Here is a 19,541-nt window from a genome sequence, read left to right on the forward strand (position 1 = left end):
GTAATGAATTGATCTGTATGATCGGTATGCAAGACAAGTTTTTCACTGCACCTCGGTACAAGTGACAATAATAAACCAATACCAATACCAATTGGGGGAAGGCCAATTTCGATATCATAAGACTGGAAGGTACAAAGGTAGACTGGAAGCAGATACGTAGAGGTAGGTCCACATCCGACAAATGGGAGCCATTCAAAAGTGAAGTAGTGAGAGTTCAGGGCCAACGTGTTCCCATAAGGGTCAAAGGTGAGGACTACAAGTCCAAGGAATCCCAGATGTCAAAGGATATCGAGGGTTGGATAAAGGGAAAAAAGCAAGCATATAGCAGGTATAGAGAACTGAAGACAGGTGAGGCTCTTTAGCAGTACACAGAGTGTGTGTGTGTGTGTGTGTGTGTGTGTGTGTGTGTGTGTGTGTGTGTGTGTGTGTGTGTGTGTGTGTGTGTGTGTGTGTGTGTGTGTGTGTGTGTGTGGTGGGAGTATATAAAAAATAAATTAGGTGGACAAAGAGGGGGAACAAAATATCACTGGTGGGCAAGGTTAAGGAAAATCCCAGAGCTTTTTTATAGGTATATTGATTAAGAGGGTATCGAGGGAAAGAGTAGGGCCCATTAAGTACAATCTGTGTGTGGAGCCAGAGGACACGAAAATCGGTGGTGGTGTGGAGAGCGAGGAAGGTCGTCCAAGGCTGCAGCAGGACATCGATCAGATGGAGAGTTGGGTGTAGCACTGGCAGATGGAATTTAATCCCAACAAGTGCGATGTGAGGCGCTTTGGGAAGTGAAATAGCGGTAGGACACATACAGTAAATGGTAGGGCACGAAGGAATGTTGATGAACAGACAGACCTTGGGGTTCAAGTCCATAGTTCCCTAAACGTGGCAACACAGGTCAGTAGGGTGGTGAAGAAGGCACACGGCATGCTTGTCTTCATAGGTCAGGGTATGGTTGGAATGTTATATTGTAACTTTACAAAACACTGGTTTAGTCCACACTTGGAGCACTGTGTGCAGTTCTGTTCACCACACTACAGGAAGGATGTGACTGCACTGGAGAGGGTGCAGAGGGGATTCACCAGGATGTGGCCTGGATTGGAGGACTTTAGTTATGTGGAGAGATCGGACAAGCTGGGCTTGTTTTCCCTGGAGCGAAGGAGGCTGAGGGGTGACCTAATCAAGGTATATACATTTATAAGAGGCACAGGCAGGGTAGGTAGTCAGAATCTTTTTCCCACGATAGGGGTATCAAAAGCAAGAGGGCAGAGGTTTAAGGTGAGAGGTACAAGGTTCAAATGATACGCGAGGGATACATTTTTTATGCAGAGAGAGGTTGATATCTGGAGCTTGCTCCCAGAGGGGGTGCTGGAATCAGTTACAGTCATTATGTTTAAGAGGCATTTAGACAGGCACTTCAATAGGCAAGGCATAGAGGATATGGACCTAATGTGGGCGAATGGGATTAGTGTAGGTGAGCATGGACGTGGTGGGCCGAAGAGCCCGTTCCTGTGCTGAACAACTCTATGACTGTGACTCTATGACATAGGTGAGGCCTGAATGAATATTTCCCATCTGCATTCACTGAGGAGAAGGACACGATTGTTGGAGAATTCAGGGAGAGGGACAGTGGAATTCTAGAATATGTTATGATTAGAAAGATGTCTCAGTGGGTTTAAAGGTGGATAAATCCCCAGGGCTGGATGGGATATATCCCAGGCTGCTATGGTGGACAAGGGAGGAGATCGCTGGAGCCCTGACAGAGACTTTTACATCTTCACTGACCACAGGTGAGGTGTCGGATGACTGAAGGATAGTGAATGTGGCTCCTTTATTCAAGAAGGGCAGCAGGGATGAGCCTGGTAACTACAGGCCTGTGAATGTAACATCGGCGGTAGGGAAGTTACTGGACACGATTTATCTGCACTTGGCAAGGCAGGGGTTAATCAAAGAGAGTCAGCATGGTTTGTCAGAGGGAGATCCTGTCTGAACAATTTGACTGAATTTTTCAAAGAGATAACAAAATGTGTTAACAAGGGCAGTGCGGTTGAAGTCTACATGGATTTCAATAAGGCCTTTGATAAGGTCCCACATGGAAGACTGGTCCAAAGGACAAATATCCAAGGCAAAATGACAAACTGGATCCAAAATTGGATGCAAAGGAGGCAGCGGGTGCTGGTGGAGGGGTGTTTGTGTGATTGGAAGCCCGTGACCAGTGGTGTACCACAGGGATCAGTGCTGGGACCCCTACTGTTTGTCATATGGATTAACAATCTGGATATGAATGCAGGAGGCATGATTAGTAACTTTGCAGATGGGGTAAAACTGAGTGGTGCTGTCGACAGTGAGGAGGGTAGTCTTCGCTTACAGGATGATATTGATCAGTTTGTAAGATGGGCAAAGCAATGGCAGATGAAATTTGATCCTGACAAGGGTGAAGTGATGCAATTTGGGAGGTTGAATGAGGGTAGGACATACAGAATGAATAGTCGGGTCCCAGGGAGTATTGAAGAAGAGGGAGCTTGGTGTACAAATCCAAGGTTCCCTGTAGGTGGCAGCACTGATAAATAAAATGATGAAGAAGGGTCTTTGTCTTTGAAGGGACGTAGATTATAACAGCAGGGAGGCTACGGTACAACTTTATAAAACATTGGTTAGGCCACAGCCATGTACAGTTTTGGTCACCACACTATGGGATGTGACTGGAATGGAGAGGGAGCAGAGGAGATTCATCAGGATGGCTGCACGACTGTGTGACTGTGAACGACCATGCAATGTAGCATTGCCAATCCCTGGCCCATGAGTTGCCATCAGTAGCAGAAGCCCAGACTAAGGTAACGTAATCCACCATCTGAAACTCGGCACAGGTCCATGAATGTAGGGGAAATGCTTTGTGCTCATTCTGCAACCTGGGACCATTAGCCGGATGTTGGGTTCGACGCCACAGCAATCTAGTGACATCTGCTAGTCAGTAAACGAAAAGCATAAATACTGCAGGTGTTGGAACTACAGGAAGGATGTGACTGCACTGGAGAGGGTGCAGAGGGGATTCACCAGGGTGTTGCCTGGGATGGAGTGTCTCAGTTATGGAGAGAAACTGGACAGGCTGGATCTGTTCTCCCTGGAGTGGAGGGGATAGAGGGGGGACCTGATTGAAGTATCTAAAGATATGAGGGGCATAGATAAAGCAGGTAGTGGGACACTTTTTCCCATAACAGCTTCGTCAAAAATGAGAGGACATAGGCCGAGGGTGAGTGGTTCAGAGAGGATCTGAGGAAGAACTTTTTCCCCCAGAGGGGTGTTGGAATCTGGAACACACTGCCTGAGGGGGTGGGGGAGGCAGAGACTCTCACATTGAAAAAGCGTCTGGACCAGCACTTGAATCACCAAGGCAGAGAAGGATACAGACCAAGTGCTGGAGAATGGGGTGAGTATGGATGGGTACTTGCTGGTTGCTATGGGCATGGTAGGGCGAAAGGTATTTCTGTCCCTTTAACTGTTTGCTCCAACATTGCAACTGTGGGCAAACTGACCTGATTCTCTGCCCCATTTCCCTCTTGATTTTACAGATCACTTCCACAGGAGGTCATTCAGCCCATTGAGTTTATGCTGGCTCAGAGAGCAATCCCACCCCACCCCCCAATAGTTTTCCCTGTAATCTATTCTCCCCGCATTCCCACTCACCCACACACTAGGGGTAACTTACAGCGGCCAATTAACCCACCGACCCTGCACGTCGTTGGGATGTGGGTGGAAACCGGAGCACCCGGGGAAAACCCACACGGTCACAGGGAGAACATGCAAACTCCACACAGACAGCACCGGAGGTCGGGATCGAACCTGGGTCTCTGGAGCTGAGAGGCAGCGGCTCTACCTGCTGTGCCACTGTGCTGCCCAGGCAGGGACTGACTAAAATCGAGTTGTGTTTGCTGATCTGAAGCAACAGATGTGGAGTCCATCAACGGGAAGTGGGTATGTTTCCAAAATGTTTATTTCTGTCCCTCTACTCTTCTGATGGGATCTTCTCCAGGTCATAATTACTACCGGCCTGCCTTCTGCTCAAAGCTGGTCAGAAAATCGAATCAACTTATTGTCAGTTAAACCTGGGATTCAAAGATGAGCTCTGAGAGATGAAGGTGCCACTTCCTTAAAGCTAGAACCACAGAGCTCCACATGGCTGATTCTCCATTCAAGTGTTGAAGATTGAAGTGTTGAAGATTCCCATTCAAGACTGCAGTGCTGGCTCCAATGGGAATAAAATTCAGGCATTTTCTTCAGTGGATGGCTAATATGCAATGATCCTTTAATGCCTAGGTGCTGTTGAAAATCCACCCCCTGACTTCTACCCGCTGGCTTTGTCGGAAGACGAGAGGGTCAAGTCCCACTGCAGAGACCCAAGCACGAAACTCACAGCTGACGTTCCAGTGCACTGCAGAGGCGATGCTGAGCTGGCAGATGTGCTTTCTTCTGGCCGAGACTTTAAACCATGTTCTCTCTACTCTGTCCAGTGGATCTTGAGGATCTCATGGCACTATTTCAAGGAAGAGTTGGGCGAGCTCTCCCCTGTAACCTTGCTGGTGTTCATCCCTCATCGACATCAATAAAGGATTATCCAGTCAATATCACAACTGTGGGAGCTTGCTGTGCATAAATTGGCTGTAGCAGTTCCTGCAACAGCAGATGCCCTTCAGGGGTTAATTGTCAGTAAAGCACGTTGCAAACCTGAGATCACAAAAGGTGCTATGTAAGTGCAAGGCTTAAAGGAGATTATTTCCTACCTGGGCGTAACAAACAATCTGCTGGAGGAACTCAGCGGGTCGAGAATTGTCGACAATTCCTCCCACGGATGCTGCTCGACCCGCTGAATTCTTCCAGCAGATTATTTGTTGCTCCGGATTCCAGCGTCTGCAGTCCCTTGTGTCTCCTACCTGGTTATCTTGTAAGAACATAAGAAACAGACGCATTCGAGAATTTTTTAAAAGTTTTTCTATTTTAATTTGATATATGATACAACAGCATTGTACTCCATCTCAACATTTCTTTAAAAGACAATATTTTATTAAAACATGCATGTACAGGAATATAATACACAGAAAAATGCTCAGCAGTGAACTCTGTGGAAACGCAATGACAAACTGACAGAAGATATATTGGTAATTGGAATCATACATTCCACTGACCTAATCCCCCCCCTTTATTCCCTTTTTAAGCCCGTCATGTCTCCCTGCCTTGTGCTGGGAGGGTGGTGGTGAGTCACTGACCATCCTGAAGGCTCAGTGGGCTTTTGTCGAACCTTCCCTCGGTAAACCCAACCCTACCGGTCTGGTCATTATTGATCAAAAACCCGAATATTTTTCTGCTAGGCCAACTATAGTCATCCAATATCCATCACAGCTGAGGCTAATTGCTTGAACACACTAACTGTAACCTCAAGAGCTAGAACTCAGGAGGAAAGTTCCCTCTGGGATTCAGTTCAGTGCTGTTACCAGCAGAACCATCAGAGGAACTCTCTGGATCTCCTAATCTTGAGTGCGTTAAGGTAGGAAGATAGGCCACACGAACTTGGCTTACATTCTCTTGTGTTCAGAAGGGTTCAGTGGAGACCTGATCAAGGTGTTTAAAATGCTAAAATAGGAAATATCCAGAGAAATGATTCCTCTGAAGTTAAAAAACAGATCATAGGAAGATAGTCTTAAAAATACCACCAAGGGCAAAATCGAGAAACACTTTTTTTTACACCAAGGGCTGTAGACGTGGAGATTTCTTCCCCAAATGGCTGTGGATGATGGGCGCCAAATGGGTAAAAGGAAATAAGGGCAAGAGTAGGCCATTCAGCCCCTCAAGCCTGCACCATCATTGAAGACGATCGGAGCAGATCCGATCTTGACTTCAGCTCCACTTTCTTGCCTGTTCCTCAGTTGGAGAAGGGGTGAGAGTCCGACATGATTTATTTGGACGGCAGAGGTCTTGAATAACCCGTTTCTCTTCCCAGTGTACCAAAGTAGTGCTGTTTCCGTAGACTGATGAGACTGTTTCAATTCTGTCTTATTTTCCAAAGCCATGTCACATCTAAATATTTTGCCCACCTCCAGTTAATTTATTTAAATCGCTATTTAACTGTAAAACTGTCATATTGCTTGTGGGGTAGTACTGTGGCTCAGCGGGTAGAGCCTCTGCCTCAGAGCTCCAGAGCCCCGGGTTCAATCCTGACCTCCGGTGCTGACTGCGTGGAGTTTGCACATTCTGCGTGGGTTTCCCCCACATCTAAAACCTGGCATGTGGCCACGAATGTAGAGGAGATGCTTTTGTGCTCATTCTGCAACGTTGCACAATAAGCAGGGAGTTGTCAGAGAGCTGGAGGTTGGGATCTACACCACAGCAATCTGGTGACATCTGCTTGTCAGTAAGTGAAAAGCGTAAACACCTGCAGATGCTGGAAATCTGAAATAAAAACAGAAAATGAGCGTCTGTGGAGAGAGAAACAGAGTTAATGTTTCAGGTCTGGGACCTTTCAACAGAACTGACGAAGGATCCCGGACTTGAAACATTAACTGTTTCTCCTTTTCTCCCTCCACAGATGCTGCCTGACCTGCTGAGTGTTTCCAGCACTTTCTGATTTTTGCTTGTCTGTAAGATTGGGAAAAAAATTGAGAGCTTAATCTTCTTCCCGTAAAGATTGGAGTCCTTCATTTTGTGCCAATGAGTGGATCTCTCATCGCTGAGCATTATTCTTTTGCTGTTGAATGTAGAAGATGGTACAGTTCCCCACGTGGCTCAACCAATATACTGAATTATGGATCTTTTAAAGTAAAGGTATCTTGCCACAGGGTAGCAAGATACCTTTCAATGACCTGTGAGCTAAATGCACCAGGCAGTGTGCTGTGGTGGTACACAGCCGTCTGCTTTAAGCCCCAGGCTGCTTGGAGTTGCCTGATTAAAGGTAAAAGGCTGTTACACGTAGATAAGACATTCCCAGATCTTGCTCCTGACCTGACTTCCATGATTCCCACTGGAAAATGAGCATGGGTCGATATCAATTTAGGAATGGAGCGCTGCTGAATCCCAGGCTAACTAAGGATACTTGGGTCAGGAATCCCTCTCGGCACCGTGTAAAACCCACACCAGCACAGAGCAGCATTTTCAGAAGAGGGCGTTTAATTCCCTGCTGATACAAAAAGCAGGCTTCGTATATACAATAAATATATTTCGAATCCCTCTGGCAGGCTGTCCAATTTGCACATATCCCGTGAACGATTTCTATGCTCTGAGCAGATCAGGAAATCATGAAGCTTGCTCTCACACAGGACAAATTAAACGAGAGATCGCACATATCAAGCATATGACACATACCAGGGAGGACGGATGTACCATAACCTGGCACATCCGAATCCTCTGACGAGGTCTCTAACTGGGTAAGTTAATTATTATTCTACTTATAGAACAAACCCATTCCAGTGGCAGGAGCTCAAGAAGGCAAGGGACTGGATGGCTGAGACCAGGTTAGAAAGAGTGCATGATCAAGTGTTGGAATGTAAGCAAGCATATTTTCAAGGATTAACACCAAATGATGGATGCAATCGTACCAGCTCAGATTTAGAGTGTCCCTTGGAGCATATTCCAATTGAGCATTTACACATTAACCACAGGGTTCAGGGGAGCCTGGATCCATTTCTTTCTTGCCTTCAGCCAAGACAAGGTGGTTCTTATTTTTAATCCACTTACCACCTTGATACTGCGCTAATGCTGACCAGGAGTGGGAACCAATGAACTGCCGCAAAGCAGCTGAGGTGCGACGGATTCTGCACGCCTGATTAGTTGGGGCAAGGAGCCATTCGAGTGAGCCCAGCTTGAAGCACATGCCCATGGATGCGGTGCGGGAACTTGAAAGTTGCAGAGAAGCTCGCAGGCTGTTTCCCCGACTTCTAGCGCAAGCTTGTGGGCCAGAGGCAGACCACCAGGACATCCCTCAAAACATTGCAGTCACTGGACCTTTCACTAACTGTACCTTGGCAGTTTTTTTGCTTCTGTTGCAGTTAATTCCAAGTGGAGTGCAATGGTCTTCACTGCAGAAGGCCGACTATGCTTTGATTTGTATTTTGGATAAGGATAATCTTGGAGTTACCCTCCTGCTTTCCCATTCTCCAGTTGAAGAGGGCAACAGGGCTTACGTTGAGTGCTCAGACACCAGCGATAAAATTCAAAAGCATTGTGCGGTGTGCTAAAAGCTGGGCACAAGTCCTGCGGAGACAGGAGGATTGGATATTCTGAAACTTTGGCCTCGGCCTCCAGATGTTTCAGTAGCTACTGGGGTTCACATTACCAGCTGTTTGATGATGGGGAGTTGAGCTTGGGTTAGCTGGCAGGACTCAGGACTGTGAAGAAGATGAATGAAAACAGCACTTTGGTGTCTCAGTGATTGCGGTGGAGTGGATCAGACACGTTTTGAAAGTAACATTACAAACGTAGGGGTGACCTACTTCATGGGTGAAGCTTAACATAGAGAGTGCAGGTAATTCTCCTCTCTTACTGAACAGGGATCTCTCACTGGCCACTGAAGGTAGCTGAATTTCATTTGGAAATCACATACAATTGATTTTATCTGAGAGGAAAAGCCTTATCTATCAATGATAACAATTGCCTTTAGTCTAACAAAGGGAGAGTTCATTTGACTTGCCACCACTGAGTCATGATGTACCTACAAACCAATGTGAAAACTGTACCCAGAAGCATGAATGATATGAACCTCATGACAGCACAATGCCTTTGACTTTCGAGGAGAATGTGTCTATTATCACACATAACTAGTGTGCTACAGAACACTGTCGATAGTTGAAACAAACCCAGTTGATACAATCTGCCAACACGTCAAATCTTAACCGACACGCTCTGAGAATTAGTTCATGGACTAAGAACCGGTAGTGGCTACTTGAACCCCTGGTGTATAAGCTCCAGAACCTAAGTTCCTTTAAGCAAAAACAAAACACAACAAAGCAGCGATTTTATAGGTTGCTTTCATCCAGCTTGTCTTGGCTCCTGTGCTTGTCCTCTGAGTTGTGGCTGTGGCCATCAGTCTTGTTAGAATTTCCATCCCTGGCGTGCTGCTCCGAGTAGTGAAACAGGACAGAGTTAGACAAGGAAACAGGACCACGGTTTCAGTAACCCCACCAGAGCGCGCTGTAGAACTCCCCTCCTCTCACACCACCAGCACTCTTCCACAACCGCCTTTTAAGAGATCATGCTTTTGTTTTTTATGATCCTTTCCCACCAATTTTCAGAACCAATTTCCTTCCCTCTGGAACTACGTCGGATTCTCCAGCAGTGCTTCGGTTGAGATGAGGAACCAGCGGCTTACCTTACGGCATTTATAGGCCTTGACTGCAAGAGGGTTGGAGTTTAGAGATAGGGAAGTTTTGTTACAGGTGCTCAGGGTATTGGTGAGACCACACCTGGAGAACTGAGCACAATTTTGGCCCCTTATTTAATAAGGTTCTACTGGCATTAGAGGCAGTCTGGAAAAGAGACTCACCAGGATAATTCCAGTGATGATAGGCCCTATCATGAGCAGCTTAAAACATTGGATCTGTGTTCTTTGGAGTTTAGAAGAAGTGATCTTATTGAAGTTTATCAATCCTGAAGGGAGGGGGCTTGACAGGTAGACGTTGGGATGTTTCCACTAATGGGAGGAGCTTGAAGGAGGGGACATAGTTACAGGATTAAAGGGCTGATCACTTAACACGTCTCACAGATGGTGGTGGATCTCTGGAATTCTGTACCTCCGAGGGCTGTGGAGACTGGATCGCTGGGGGGGGGGGGGGGGGGCGGGGAGCTTAAAGAAGAAGTCGATAAATATTTGAAAGATCCAGGGGGTTGAGAGCTCTGGGGAACTAGCACAGAAGAGGAGATGAGACCTGGGGCAGTTCAGCCATGGTTACATTGAATGGCGGGGCAGGTTTGAGGGGCCGAGTGGCCTCCTCCTGCTCCTATTTACTGGTGTTCTTGTGTAGTGGCAGAGTGCTACAGAACGACGTATGAGAGGCCTTGTCACTGCCAAGGCTGCTGTGAGCGTCGTGTTAGGAGCCAGTGCTTACCTTGTCTTGGCTTTGTGGCTGATGTGTTTCCAAGCTGGTGCTGCCAGTCCGACAGGGGGGCAGGAACAAAGCTGGCAGTGACGTGTTGTAGGCCTTCATGGAGGGAAACTGGTTTCTATCCATGGACGCTGAAGAGTGGGGCCTCATGCCGGCTGAGATGGACAGTGCTGTCCTGGTGTCACGGGGTCTGCCCAAGCTGTTGGACTTATTCTCCCTCCGCTGATACTCAATGGGAGATTGCAGAGCTGGAGAGAGGGAATAAAAGGATGATCCTTATTGGTTAATATAACAAAAACAATCTACAGAATGTCTTTAACATCATATAACATCACAAGGCATTCCACAGGAGAAATTAGATTCATGGGAGTCATACAGCATGGAAACAGGCCCTTCGGCCCAACTGGTCCATGCCGACCAAGATTCCCATCTAAGTTGGTCCCATTTGCCTGTGTTTGGCCCATATCCCTCTAAACCTTTCCTATCCATGGACCTGTCCAAGTGTCTTGGAACAATATTAGAGAATTATCCCGCTGTTATAAGATGATTAAACAGTTCCCTTGCACAAGATAGACTCTTGACCTTACAATCTATCTTGTTATGGCTCTTACACCTTATTGTCTGCCTGCACTGCACTTTCTCTGTAACTGTAACACTTCATTCTGCATTCTGTTATTGCTTTTCCTACTACAGCCTCAATGCACTGATGTGAAGAAATGATCTGTATGGACGGCATGCAAAACAACGTTTTTCACTGTACCTTGGTACATGTGACAATAATGAACCAATTTACCAATTACCAAATTGACGACTAAAGGTTTGACCCAGGAAGATTTTGCAGCAAAATGTAAGATTCCCACTTGGCCAACGTACCCAGCATGCAGTAGGATTGGCCCAGCAGGTCAGAGGTCAGTGCAACCAGGCCAATGATATTGTGCAAAAATGATGTGAAGGCTACCAGCTGAAGTAAGGTCGCAACATTCAGCAACTGAAGAGCAAAGAGCAACTTAACCACAAGGTAAACAAGTAAATGAGATTACCAATCTCTGTGGTAACCAGATGAACATTGGAATGGAAGGTGGACATTTGCCAGCAACGTGGGGAGTGGGATGGAGAGGCCTGGTCAGTCAGACTCGAGGAACCACAACCCACTCAGCAAGACCACGCAAAGGGCGATTTTACATTTTAGCCAAATGTACGGTGATATTTAATGAACGCTCTTCCTCAAAGGGCAGTTGAGAGTCTGTGAATACTTTTAAGGCAGAGGTAGAAGGGTGTTTGATAAACGAAGGGTGAAAGGTTACCATGGGGGTGGAAGTTTACTGGGGGGGGGTGGTGTGGGAAACAGTTGGCAGGAATGTGGAGTTGAGATTACAATCAAATCTGCCACAAACTTCTTCCATGGCACAGCAGGCATGAGGGTCCAAGTGGCCTACTCCTGCTCCTAATTTGTCTGTTCATAGAATATTTCCACAGTCAGCACTACAGATGGTGAAGTCAACATAGTCCCCAAGTGTCCAAGAGCCTCCACTTGGACCAGTTGGGCTGAAGGGTCGATTACTCGATGACTCTATGACTTGGCACTCTGGCCTGTTCCTGATGTGGGGGCAATGAGGAGATTTTGTGTGACTTGTTATCCCACCATGTCCCGTTGATCTCAAATACAGCAAGATGGTTGGGTTACCATCAGCTGATCTGCTGATGCTGGATGACGGGAACTCATTGGTCAAGACTCTGGGGAAACTCCCGTGTTCCACTTGGACACTTTTACATCCAACTGAGAAAGCAAATGTGACCTTGATTTACGTTGGTCAGGGGTAGTGGGGGGGGAGGGTCACCATTGACCAGAAATTCAACTGGACCAGTCACATAAATACCATGACTTCAAGAGCAGGTCAGAGGCTGGGGAATCTGCAGCAAGTGACTCGCCTCCTGACACCCCAAGGCCTTTCCGCCATCTACAAGGCACCAGTCAGGAGTGTGATGGGACACTCCCCACTTGCCTGGGTAAGTGCTGCTCCAACAACTCTCAAGAAGCTCGACACCATCCAGGACAAAGCAGCTGCTCGGTCAGCACCCATTCACCCCCCTAAACACTCCCTCCCTCCACCACCGGCGCACAGTGACTGCAGTGTGCACCGGCTACACAATGCACCGCAGTTACTCACCCAGGCTACTGCGACAGCACCTCCCAAACCCACCAGCTCTACCGCCAAGAAGGACAAGGGCGGCAAGCACAGGGGAACACCACCACCTGCAGCTTCCCCTCCAAGTCACACACCATCCTGACTGGGAAATATATCACTGGCCCTTCACCGTCACCGGGTCTAAATCCCGGGACTCCCTACCCAACAGCACCGTGGGAGCGCGAATTGGGAACCAGAAGAGGGTCATTTAGCTCACAGGGTTCACAGCAGCTCCGAGGGTGGTAAATCCCAGAATCCCACCTCCCCCCCTCCCCACCATCTTAGTTCCCAGTCTACCTGCAATTTTCTGGGAACAGGAAGGATGTCATTAAGTGGGAAAGGGTGCAGAAAAGATTTGCGAGGATGTTGCCGGGACTGGAGGGCTTGAGTTATAAGGAGAGACTGGACTGGCCGGGACTGTTTTCCACGGAGCGAAGGAGGCTGAGGGGTGAACTTATGGAGGTTTATAAAATCATAAGGGGCATCGATAAGGTGGACGGTCACTGTCTTTTCCCCAGGGTAGGGGAGTCTAAAACTAGAGGGCAGAGGTTTAAAGTGAGAGGGGAAAGATTTAAAAGGGGACTTAACATAGAACATTACAGCAAGTACAGGCCCTTTGGCCCACGATGTTGTGCCGACATTTTATCCTGCTCTAAGATCTATCTAACCCTTCCCTCCCACATAACCCCCTATTTTTCTATCATGCATGTGCCTATCTAAGAGTCTCCTAAATGTCCCTAATGTATCTGCCCCCACAACCTCTGCCAGCAGTGCGTTCCACGCACCCACCACTCTCTGTGTAAGAAACTTACCTCTGACATCCCCCTTATATCTTCCTCCAATCACCTTAAAATTAGGCCCCCTCGTGTGAGCCATCTTCGCCCTGGGAAAAAGTCTCTGACTGTCCACTCGATCTATGCCTCTTATCATCTTGTACACCTCTATCAAGTCACCTCTCATCCTCCTTTGCTCCAAAGAGAAAAGCCCTAGCTCACTCAACCTATCCTCATAAGACATGCTCTCCAATCCAGGCAGCATCCTGGTAAATCTCCTCTGCACCCTCTCTAAAGCTTCCACATCCTTCCTATAATGAGGCGACCAGAACTGGACACAATACCCCAAGTGTAGTCTAACCAGAGATCTACAGAGTAACATTACCTTGCAGCTCTTGAACTCAATACCCTGACTAATGAAGGCAAGTTGAGGGACTTGAGGGGCAAGTTTTTTACACCCGGGGGTGGTGGGTATATGGAATGAGCTGCCAGAGGAAGTGGCAGAGATGGGTACAATTACAGTGTTTAAAAGACACTTGGACAGGTACGTAGATAAGAAAGGTTTAGTGGGACATGGACCAAATGCGGGCAAATGGGACTGGCTCAGGTGGGCACCTTGGTTGGCATGGACAAGTTGGGCTGAAGAGCCTGTTTCCGTGCTGTATGACTCTGTAAGTCTCTGACTCAATTCTCTCACAAATTTTGCTTTGTTTTGCCATTAACGAGGGGACGATTTACAGTGGCCAGTTAACCTACCAACCTGCACCCCAGCACTCGGGGGAAACCCACGCGGTCACAGGGAGAACGTGCAAACTCCACACAGACAGCGCCGGAGGTCAGGATCGAACCTTTGTCTCTGGCGCTTCTGTGCAACTGTTCTGTCTGCAGCAGTCCAAGAAGGCGGATCGCCCGCACCGTATCAAAGGTAATTAGGGATGAGCAATAAATGTTGGCCTCGCCCGTGGCAACCAAGTTCCAAGCAATAAGTAAATAAATAGAGACAAGTTTCAAGTGAGAGGTGGTCAGTGGGAACCAGCAGCGATGGATTCTGCTTGTCGCTGCTCCACTGTTTGCAGAACTCCCTCCAACCTGCATCCTGTGACAGCTACAGGCACAGCTCTTTCACCTCCACAGAGGACGACATTTCCCGCTGCCTCGGGAAAGCAGCCAACATAATCGTGGACCCCTCCCACCCAGGACATTCTCTCTCCTCCCCTCTCCCACAGGGCAGAAGATACAAAAGCCTGAGAGCACGTACCACCAGGCTCAAGGACAGCTTCTATCCTGCTGTTATAAGACTATTGAACGGACCTCTCATACACTCAAAGATGAATTCTTGATCTCCCAATCTACCTCATTATGACCTGCACTGCGCTTGCTCTGTAACTGTGACACTTTATTCTTCATTCTGTTTACCTTTTGTACTACCTTGATGTACTTATGTACAGAATGATCTGTGTAGATGGCACTCAAACAAAAGCGTTTCACTGTATCTCGGTACGTGTGACAATAATAAACTAATACCAACACCATGCTAAAAATTGCTCCTTCAAATTAGGCAGCGACTGTTTGCGTTTCACCCACCGTTCAAAAAGTTCCGCTGCGACTCCAGGATTTGACTAACATTCGAAACCCAGGCCTGCCGGATTTCAGGATTCGTGACTTGTAGGACATATCGCACCATATTCCCGTCTGTCCCACGTGAGGTCAAGGCAAATTTACAGGGGTCATTATCCACAGATTCTTCAAGGCCTAGGCAGCTAACCTGAATGGGGGACAGGGAGAGAATTATTAGTGAAGATAATCACAGGAGCAGCACTCGTTTGCCTGGGGGCACTGCTGGTGAGGGTACTGGTGAGGTGTGACAGGGAGGCTGTCACAGGGAGAATGTGCAAACTCCACATAGACCAGACCCGAGGTCAGGACTGAACCTGGGTCACTGGAGCTGGCTGCTCTGTCACCCAAGGGTGAATTTCTACCCACCAATATGGATTTTTTGAAATTATCATTGATAAACGGTCCATTTTGGTGAAGCGTGAAGGTTGGGCGGTGTGGGGTATCAGCAGGAGTTGTAACAAAGATGTGGTATGTCGGTGGAGTGCGAGTTGGGAGATGCCAAGTTTGGGTTTCTGAAGGCTGTTGGTTGTGGGAGAAGAGGGAAGCTGAGGGAGATGATCCACGGTAAAGAATGAATTTGTATCGGAGTCCAAGCTTCTACCCAGTGAGGATCCAACATGGAGGTTGAGACTCTGGTGAAGCATTTGTTTTATGGGGAACCAGAAGAAGAGCACAGCGGCCAGTGAATCCTTGCCATGAAAGACTGCAAGGGAGAGAATGAGTTTGGACAAATTAAACAGAAGAGAAATAATAGGTTAAAAGCAATGCAAAGTGATTTCAAAACACGATCTCAGTTGATTTTTCTGCTCATTGAAATCTCTCACACATTCTGCAACCTAGCAACAAAAGATGTAACAATTAGCGGCCTGCAGTTAGTCAGGAGCTAGGGGGTATTTATTATGCATTTGGCACCATTTGAAATAAAAGTGGATTTCTGCAACTGCGACTGACTCCTTGCCCTGGCCGAGACTTGTTGCTGGGCCTCTCACCATGCCATTCTGCAGCTGGTCACCAGGAGGCGTGCAAGAGCAGGATAACTCTGTCCTCCTCCCTCCTGCCTTGGAAGATCAGGGAGCTCCCAACCGTAAAGCAGAATCCTGAATCCCACTTTCAGGCCAGCACTTTGGACATCCTCAACCCTACTGGAAGCTCTTGGGAAAGGAAAAATGTAGACAACAGCTAAAATGCAAGAATTGTCTCATCTGTCCCTCCTCCCAACATACAAGTTTGGACAACTTCAAAATTTGAAATTAAAAATTTTCTAAGAACTCAAAGGAGAAATTCAAAGGAACTGTTTCAGAATTGAAAGTAGAGGACATGCCAGTTCCCTAAAGCTCCACACTGGGTGTATGTGAGTGTTGGAGCAAGTGTGCAAGAGTGCGTGTGTGTGTCTGTGAGGTGGGGGGGCGGAATATGCATGTGTGAATGTGAGAAAATATATAAGAGCGCAGACAGGGTGGTGAAGGCATTTGTCACAGGCCTTCATCAGTCAGAACACTGAGTTCAGGAGTTGGGACGTTAAGTTGCAGTTGTACAAGGCCACATTTGGAATATTGTGTTCAGTTTTGGTCGCCCTGCTGTAGGAAAAATGCCATTAAGATGGAAAGAGTGCAGAGGAGATTTACGAGGATATTGTCAGGACTCAAGGGACTGAATTATAGAGAGAGGTTGAGCAGGCTAGGACTTTATTCATTGGAATGTAGGAGACTGAGAGGTGATCTTATAGAGGTGTATAAAATCATGAGGGGCATAGATAGGGTGAATGCACTCAGTCTTTTCCCCAGGGTTGGGGAGTCAAGAACTAGAGAACATAGGTTTAAGGTGAGAGGGGAGAGATTTAATAGGAACCTGAGGGGGCAAAAATTTTCACCCAGAGGGTGGTCAGTATATGGAACGAGCTGCCAGAGGAAGTGGGTGAGGCAGGTACATTAACAACATTTAAGAGACATTTGGACAGGTACATGGATAGGAAAGGTTCAGAGGGATATGGGACAAATGCGGGCAAATGGGACTGGCTTAGATGGGAATCTTGGTCGGCATGGACCAGTTCGGCTGAAGAGCCTGTTTAGGTGCTGAATGACTCTATGACTCAATTCCACATCCCCATCTACCCGTGGTGACCTTTCACTCCCTTGCTTATCGAGAATCAATTTCCCTCCGCCTTAAGAATATTCAAAGACTCTGCTTCCACTGCTCTTTTGAGGAAGAGAGTTCCAAAGCCCTCTTGAGAGAAAACATTTCCTCATCTGCCTGAAGACTGGTGAAAGGTCCAGATGAAAGATCTCGACCCGAAATGTCAACTGTCCATTTCCCTCCACAGATGCTGCCTGACCTGCCGAGTTCCTCCAGTTTTTTGTGTACAGTTAGAAAGGGGAAGGGTCACAGTCGAGCAGTGTGGGAAAGAGCCTCAGAATGTGAGATCCTGGGCATCAAAGAAAACCACAGATGCTGGAAATCTGAAATAAAAACAGAAAGTGCTGGAAACACTCAGCAGGTCAGGCAGCGTCTGTGGAGACAGAAACAGTATCAATGTTTCAGGTCGGAGACCCTTCTTCAGGTCTTCAGAGCTTCGACTTGTAACATTGTTTCTCACTCCACACATGCTGCCTGACCTGCTGAGTGTTTCCAGCATTTTCTGCTTTTATTTGAGAGATCTTGAGGCCTGTGCTTCAAGAGCAGTTGCAGCTTAAATCCACCTTGCTCAGTGTGGTGGTAAGATGTTTGGGTGGAGTATGGGTGCTGAATAGCTGTGGAAGGGAAGAGGTGACCTTTGATATGGTGTTAAGTAGTGCCAAGTAGTCAATCTAATCGAGGGTCCCAAACTCCTGTCGGAGGTAAATTCTCACCTCCCATTTGGTCAGCCTTATGTTTCCAATCTTCAATGTGGATTTAAGAGATGGACAGGCCGTTTAAAACCAATGCTTCAATGCCTCTCCCCCTCCCTCCCCCATCACCCCAACACCCCCAGTCTCCTGGGTAAGAGAAACAAGGGCTCAGTTGCTGAGTATATTCAAGGCAAGGACTGGTAAATTTTGAGATGTTGAAGGAATCAAGAGATATGGGGTTAGTGCAGGAAAGTGGTGCTGAGGTAAAGGGTCAGTCATGATCTTATTGGATGGTGGAGGACACATGAGGGTCCCAATGGTCTACTCCTGCTTCGATTTCCTATGTTCCTATTGTGTTGTGAGCAAGTGGGAGCCTCTGTACCATTGAAACTGGGCTGAGAGTTTGGAAAATGGAGGTTGGGTTTTCCCATTCCTGCAGTCGGTGGGTTGACAGGTGCCCATGAGCTAGAGGCAGAAGACATTTGTCCAGTTACAGGTAGAGCAGAAAGGGAAATGCTGCTAATCACCTTAATACTGTTCTTGAAGAGATAACCTGGCAGTGAAAATCCCTTCTTCTTATCCAGTGGCTCACTGAAGATCACGATCTGCTCGAAGAGGAAAACTCGCCGCTCCTTGCTGCGGGACAGAAAGCTGGCATCTTGTTCGATCACGTGGAAGGTGTCCTGTTGAAGGAGTTTTCCCTGAGCTGTGATCTTGCCCTGGAGTTAGAAGGAACGGCGTGCACGTCAGGTTCTGCTCAAGCGCAGAGGTTCAACGGTAGAAGGAAAGTGAGGGCGAGTGATAAACACACCAAGGCTGATCCTGTCTCCTCGGAGCTCAGACTGACGTGGTCACAGTGTGACCCTTCATAAACTGTCCAGCCTGCAACTCCCCCTGACCTCAAACAGGTAGCCCACCCAATATTGTTTTCTCCCAAAACCCAAGTTACTTCAACGCTACATCAGGGGGAATAATTGGCTTCCAGCTCCGAAATCCGGAGTCTCAGACAGCCAGTGTTGGGAGGGATGCCCAATGTGAACCCAATTATTCCATCATTTCCCCCGTTTCTTTAGATTCTGGGCCTACACCACGGGTCCTTACCCTGGTGTCACCATGAGGAACTAGCTGTTAGGAAGGGCACAGATTTTACCCACCTTCTTGAGCACTAGTAGTTGCAAGAGCTAATTCCCATGTGCACTGTGTCTCTGGAACTCTGTGCTGAGACCATAGTCAAAGATGTACAGTGGAAAGCATTCGGACTTGTTGCATCACGGCCTGGTGTGGAAACTCCACTGCACAGGGATGCAAGAGGCTACAGAGAGTAGTGGACTCGGCCAGTTCCATCACGGGTACAGCTCTCCCCACCATCGAGGACATCTACAAGAGGCGATGTCTCAGGAAGGCGACATCCACCATCAGGGACCCCGACCATCCGGGCCGTGCCCTCTTCTCGATGCTGCCATCAGGCAGGAAGTACAGGAGCCTGAAGACCCCACACCTCAAGGTTCAACAACAGCTTCTTCCCCACTGCCGTCAGGTTCTTGGACCCACCTGCAAAACCCTAATTCTACCTCAGACTGTATTTCCCTCAACTTGTCATTTATGTTATTTTTGTTTATTTTGTCATGTAAGTTATGTATGATTTATGTTATCTTTTGTTGATGTTAACTTATGTCTGTAAGGAGTTTGTACGTTCTCCCCGTGTCTGCGTGGGTTTCCTCCGGGTGCTCCGGTTTCCTCCCACATTCCAAAGACGTACGGGTTAGGAAGTTGTGGGCGTGCTATGTTGGTGCCGGAAGTGTGGCGACACTTGCGGGCTGCCCCCAGAACACTACGCAAAAGATGCATTTCACTGTGTGTTTCGATGTACATGTGACTAATAAAGAAATCTTATCTCATCTTATCTTAATGTTTGTAATGTACTGTGCTGCTGCTGTAAAAAGCTGATCTTCATACCCAGGGTACGTCTGCCCATGACAACAATAAACTTGAACTCATAAGGCAAAATGACACAGCAGTAATGGAGGCCGAGGTCCAAACTCTTTCCTGAATCTACGAGGTTAA

General features: G+C 47.5%; 1 protein-coding gene across 3 annotated transcripts in view; it reads right to left on the reverse strand.

The window, feature by feature from the left end:
• Window positions 1–5,020: 5,020 nt before the first annotated feature.
• The window catches only part of LOC127567001 (rho guanine nucleotide exchange factor 25-like), a 156,260-nt gene continuing 141,739 nt past the window's right edge, over window positions 5,021–19,541 (reverse strand). For all 3 annotated transcript variants that reach the window (XM_052009608.1, XM_052009607.1, XM_052009606.1), the window contains 4 exons: window positions 18,005–18,196; window positions 14,620–14,800; window positions 10,080–10,324; window positions 5,021–9,089 (listed from right to left, as the gene is read on the reverse strand). In XM_052009608.1, coding sequence (XP_051865568.1) covers window positions 8,991–9,089; window positions 10,080–10,324; window positions 14,620–14,800; window positions 18,005–18,196 — 717 coding nt within the window. In that variant the 3' untranslated portion in view covers window positions 5,021–8,990. The remainder of the gene's footprint in view (window positions 9,090–10,079; window positions 10,325–14,619; window positions 14,801–18,004; window positions 18,197–19,541) is intronic.

This window comes from Pristis pectinata, chromosome X (genome assembly GCF_009764475.1).
Source record: "Pristis pectinata isolate sPriPec2 chromosome X, sPriPec2.1.pri, whole genome shotgun sequence".
NCBI lineage: Eukaryota > Metazoa > Chordata > Chondrichthyes > Rhinopristiformes > Pristidae > Pristis > Pristis pectinata.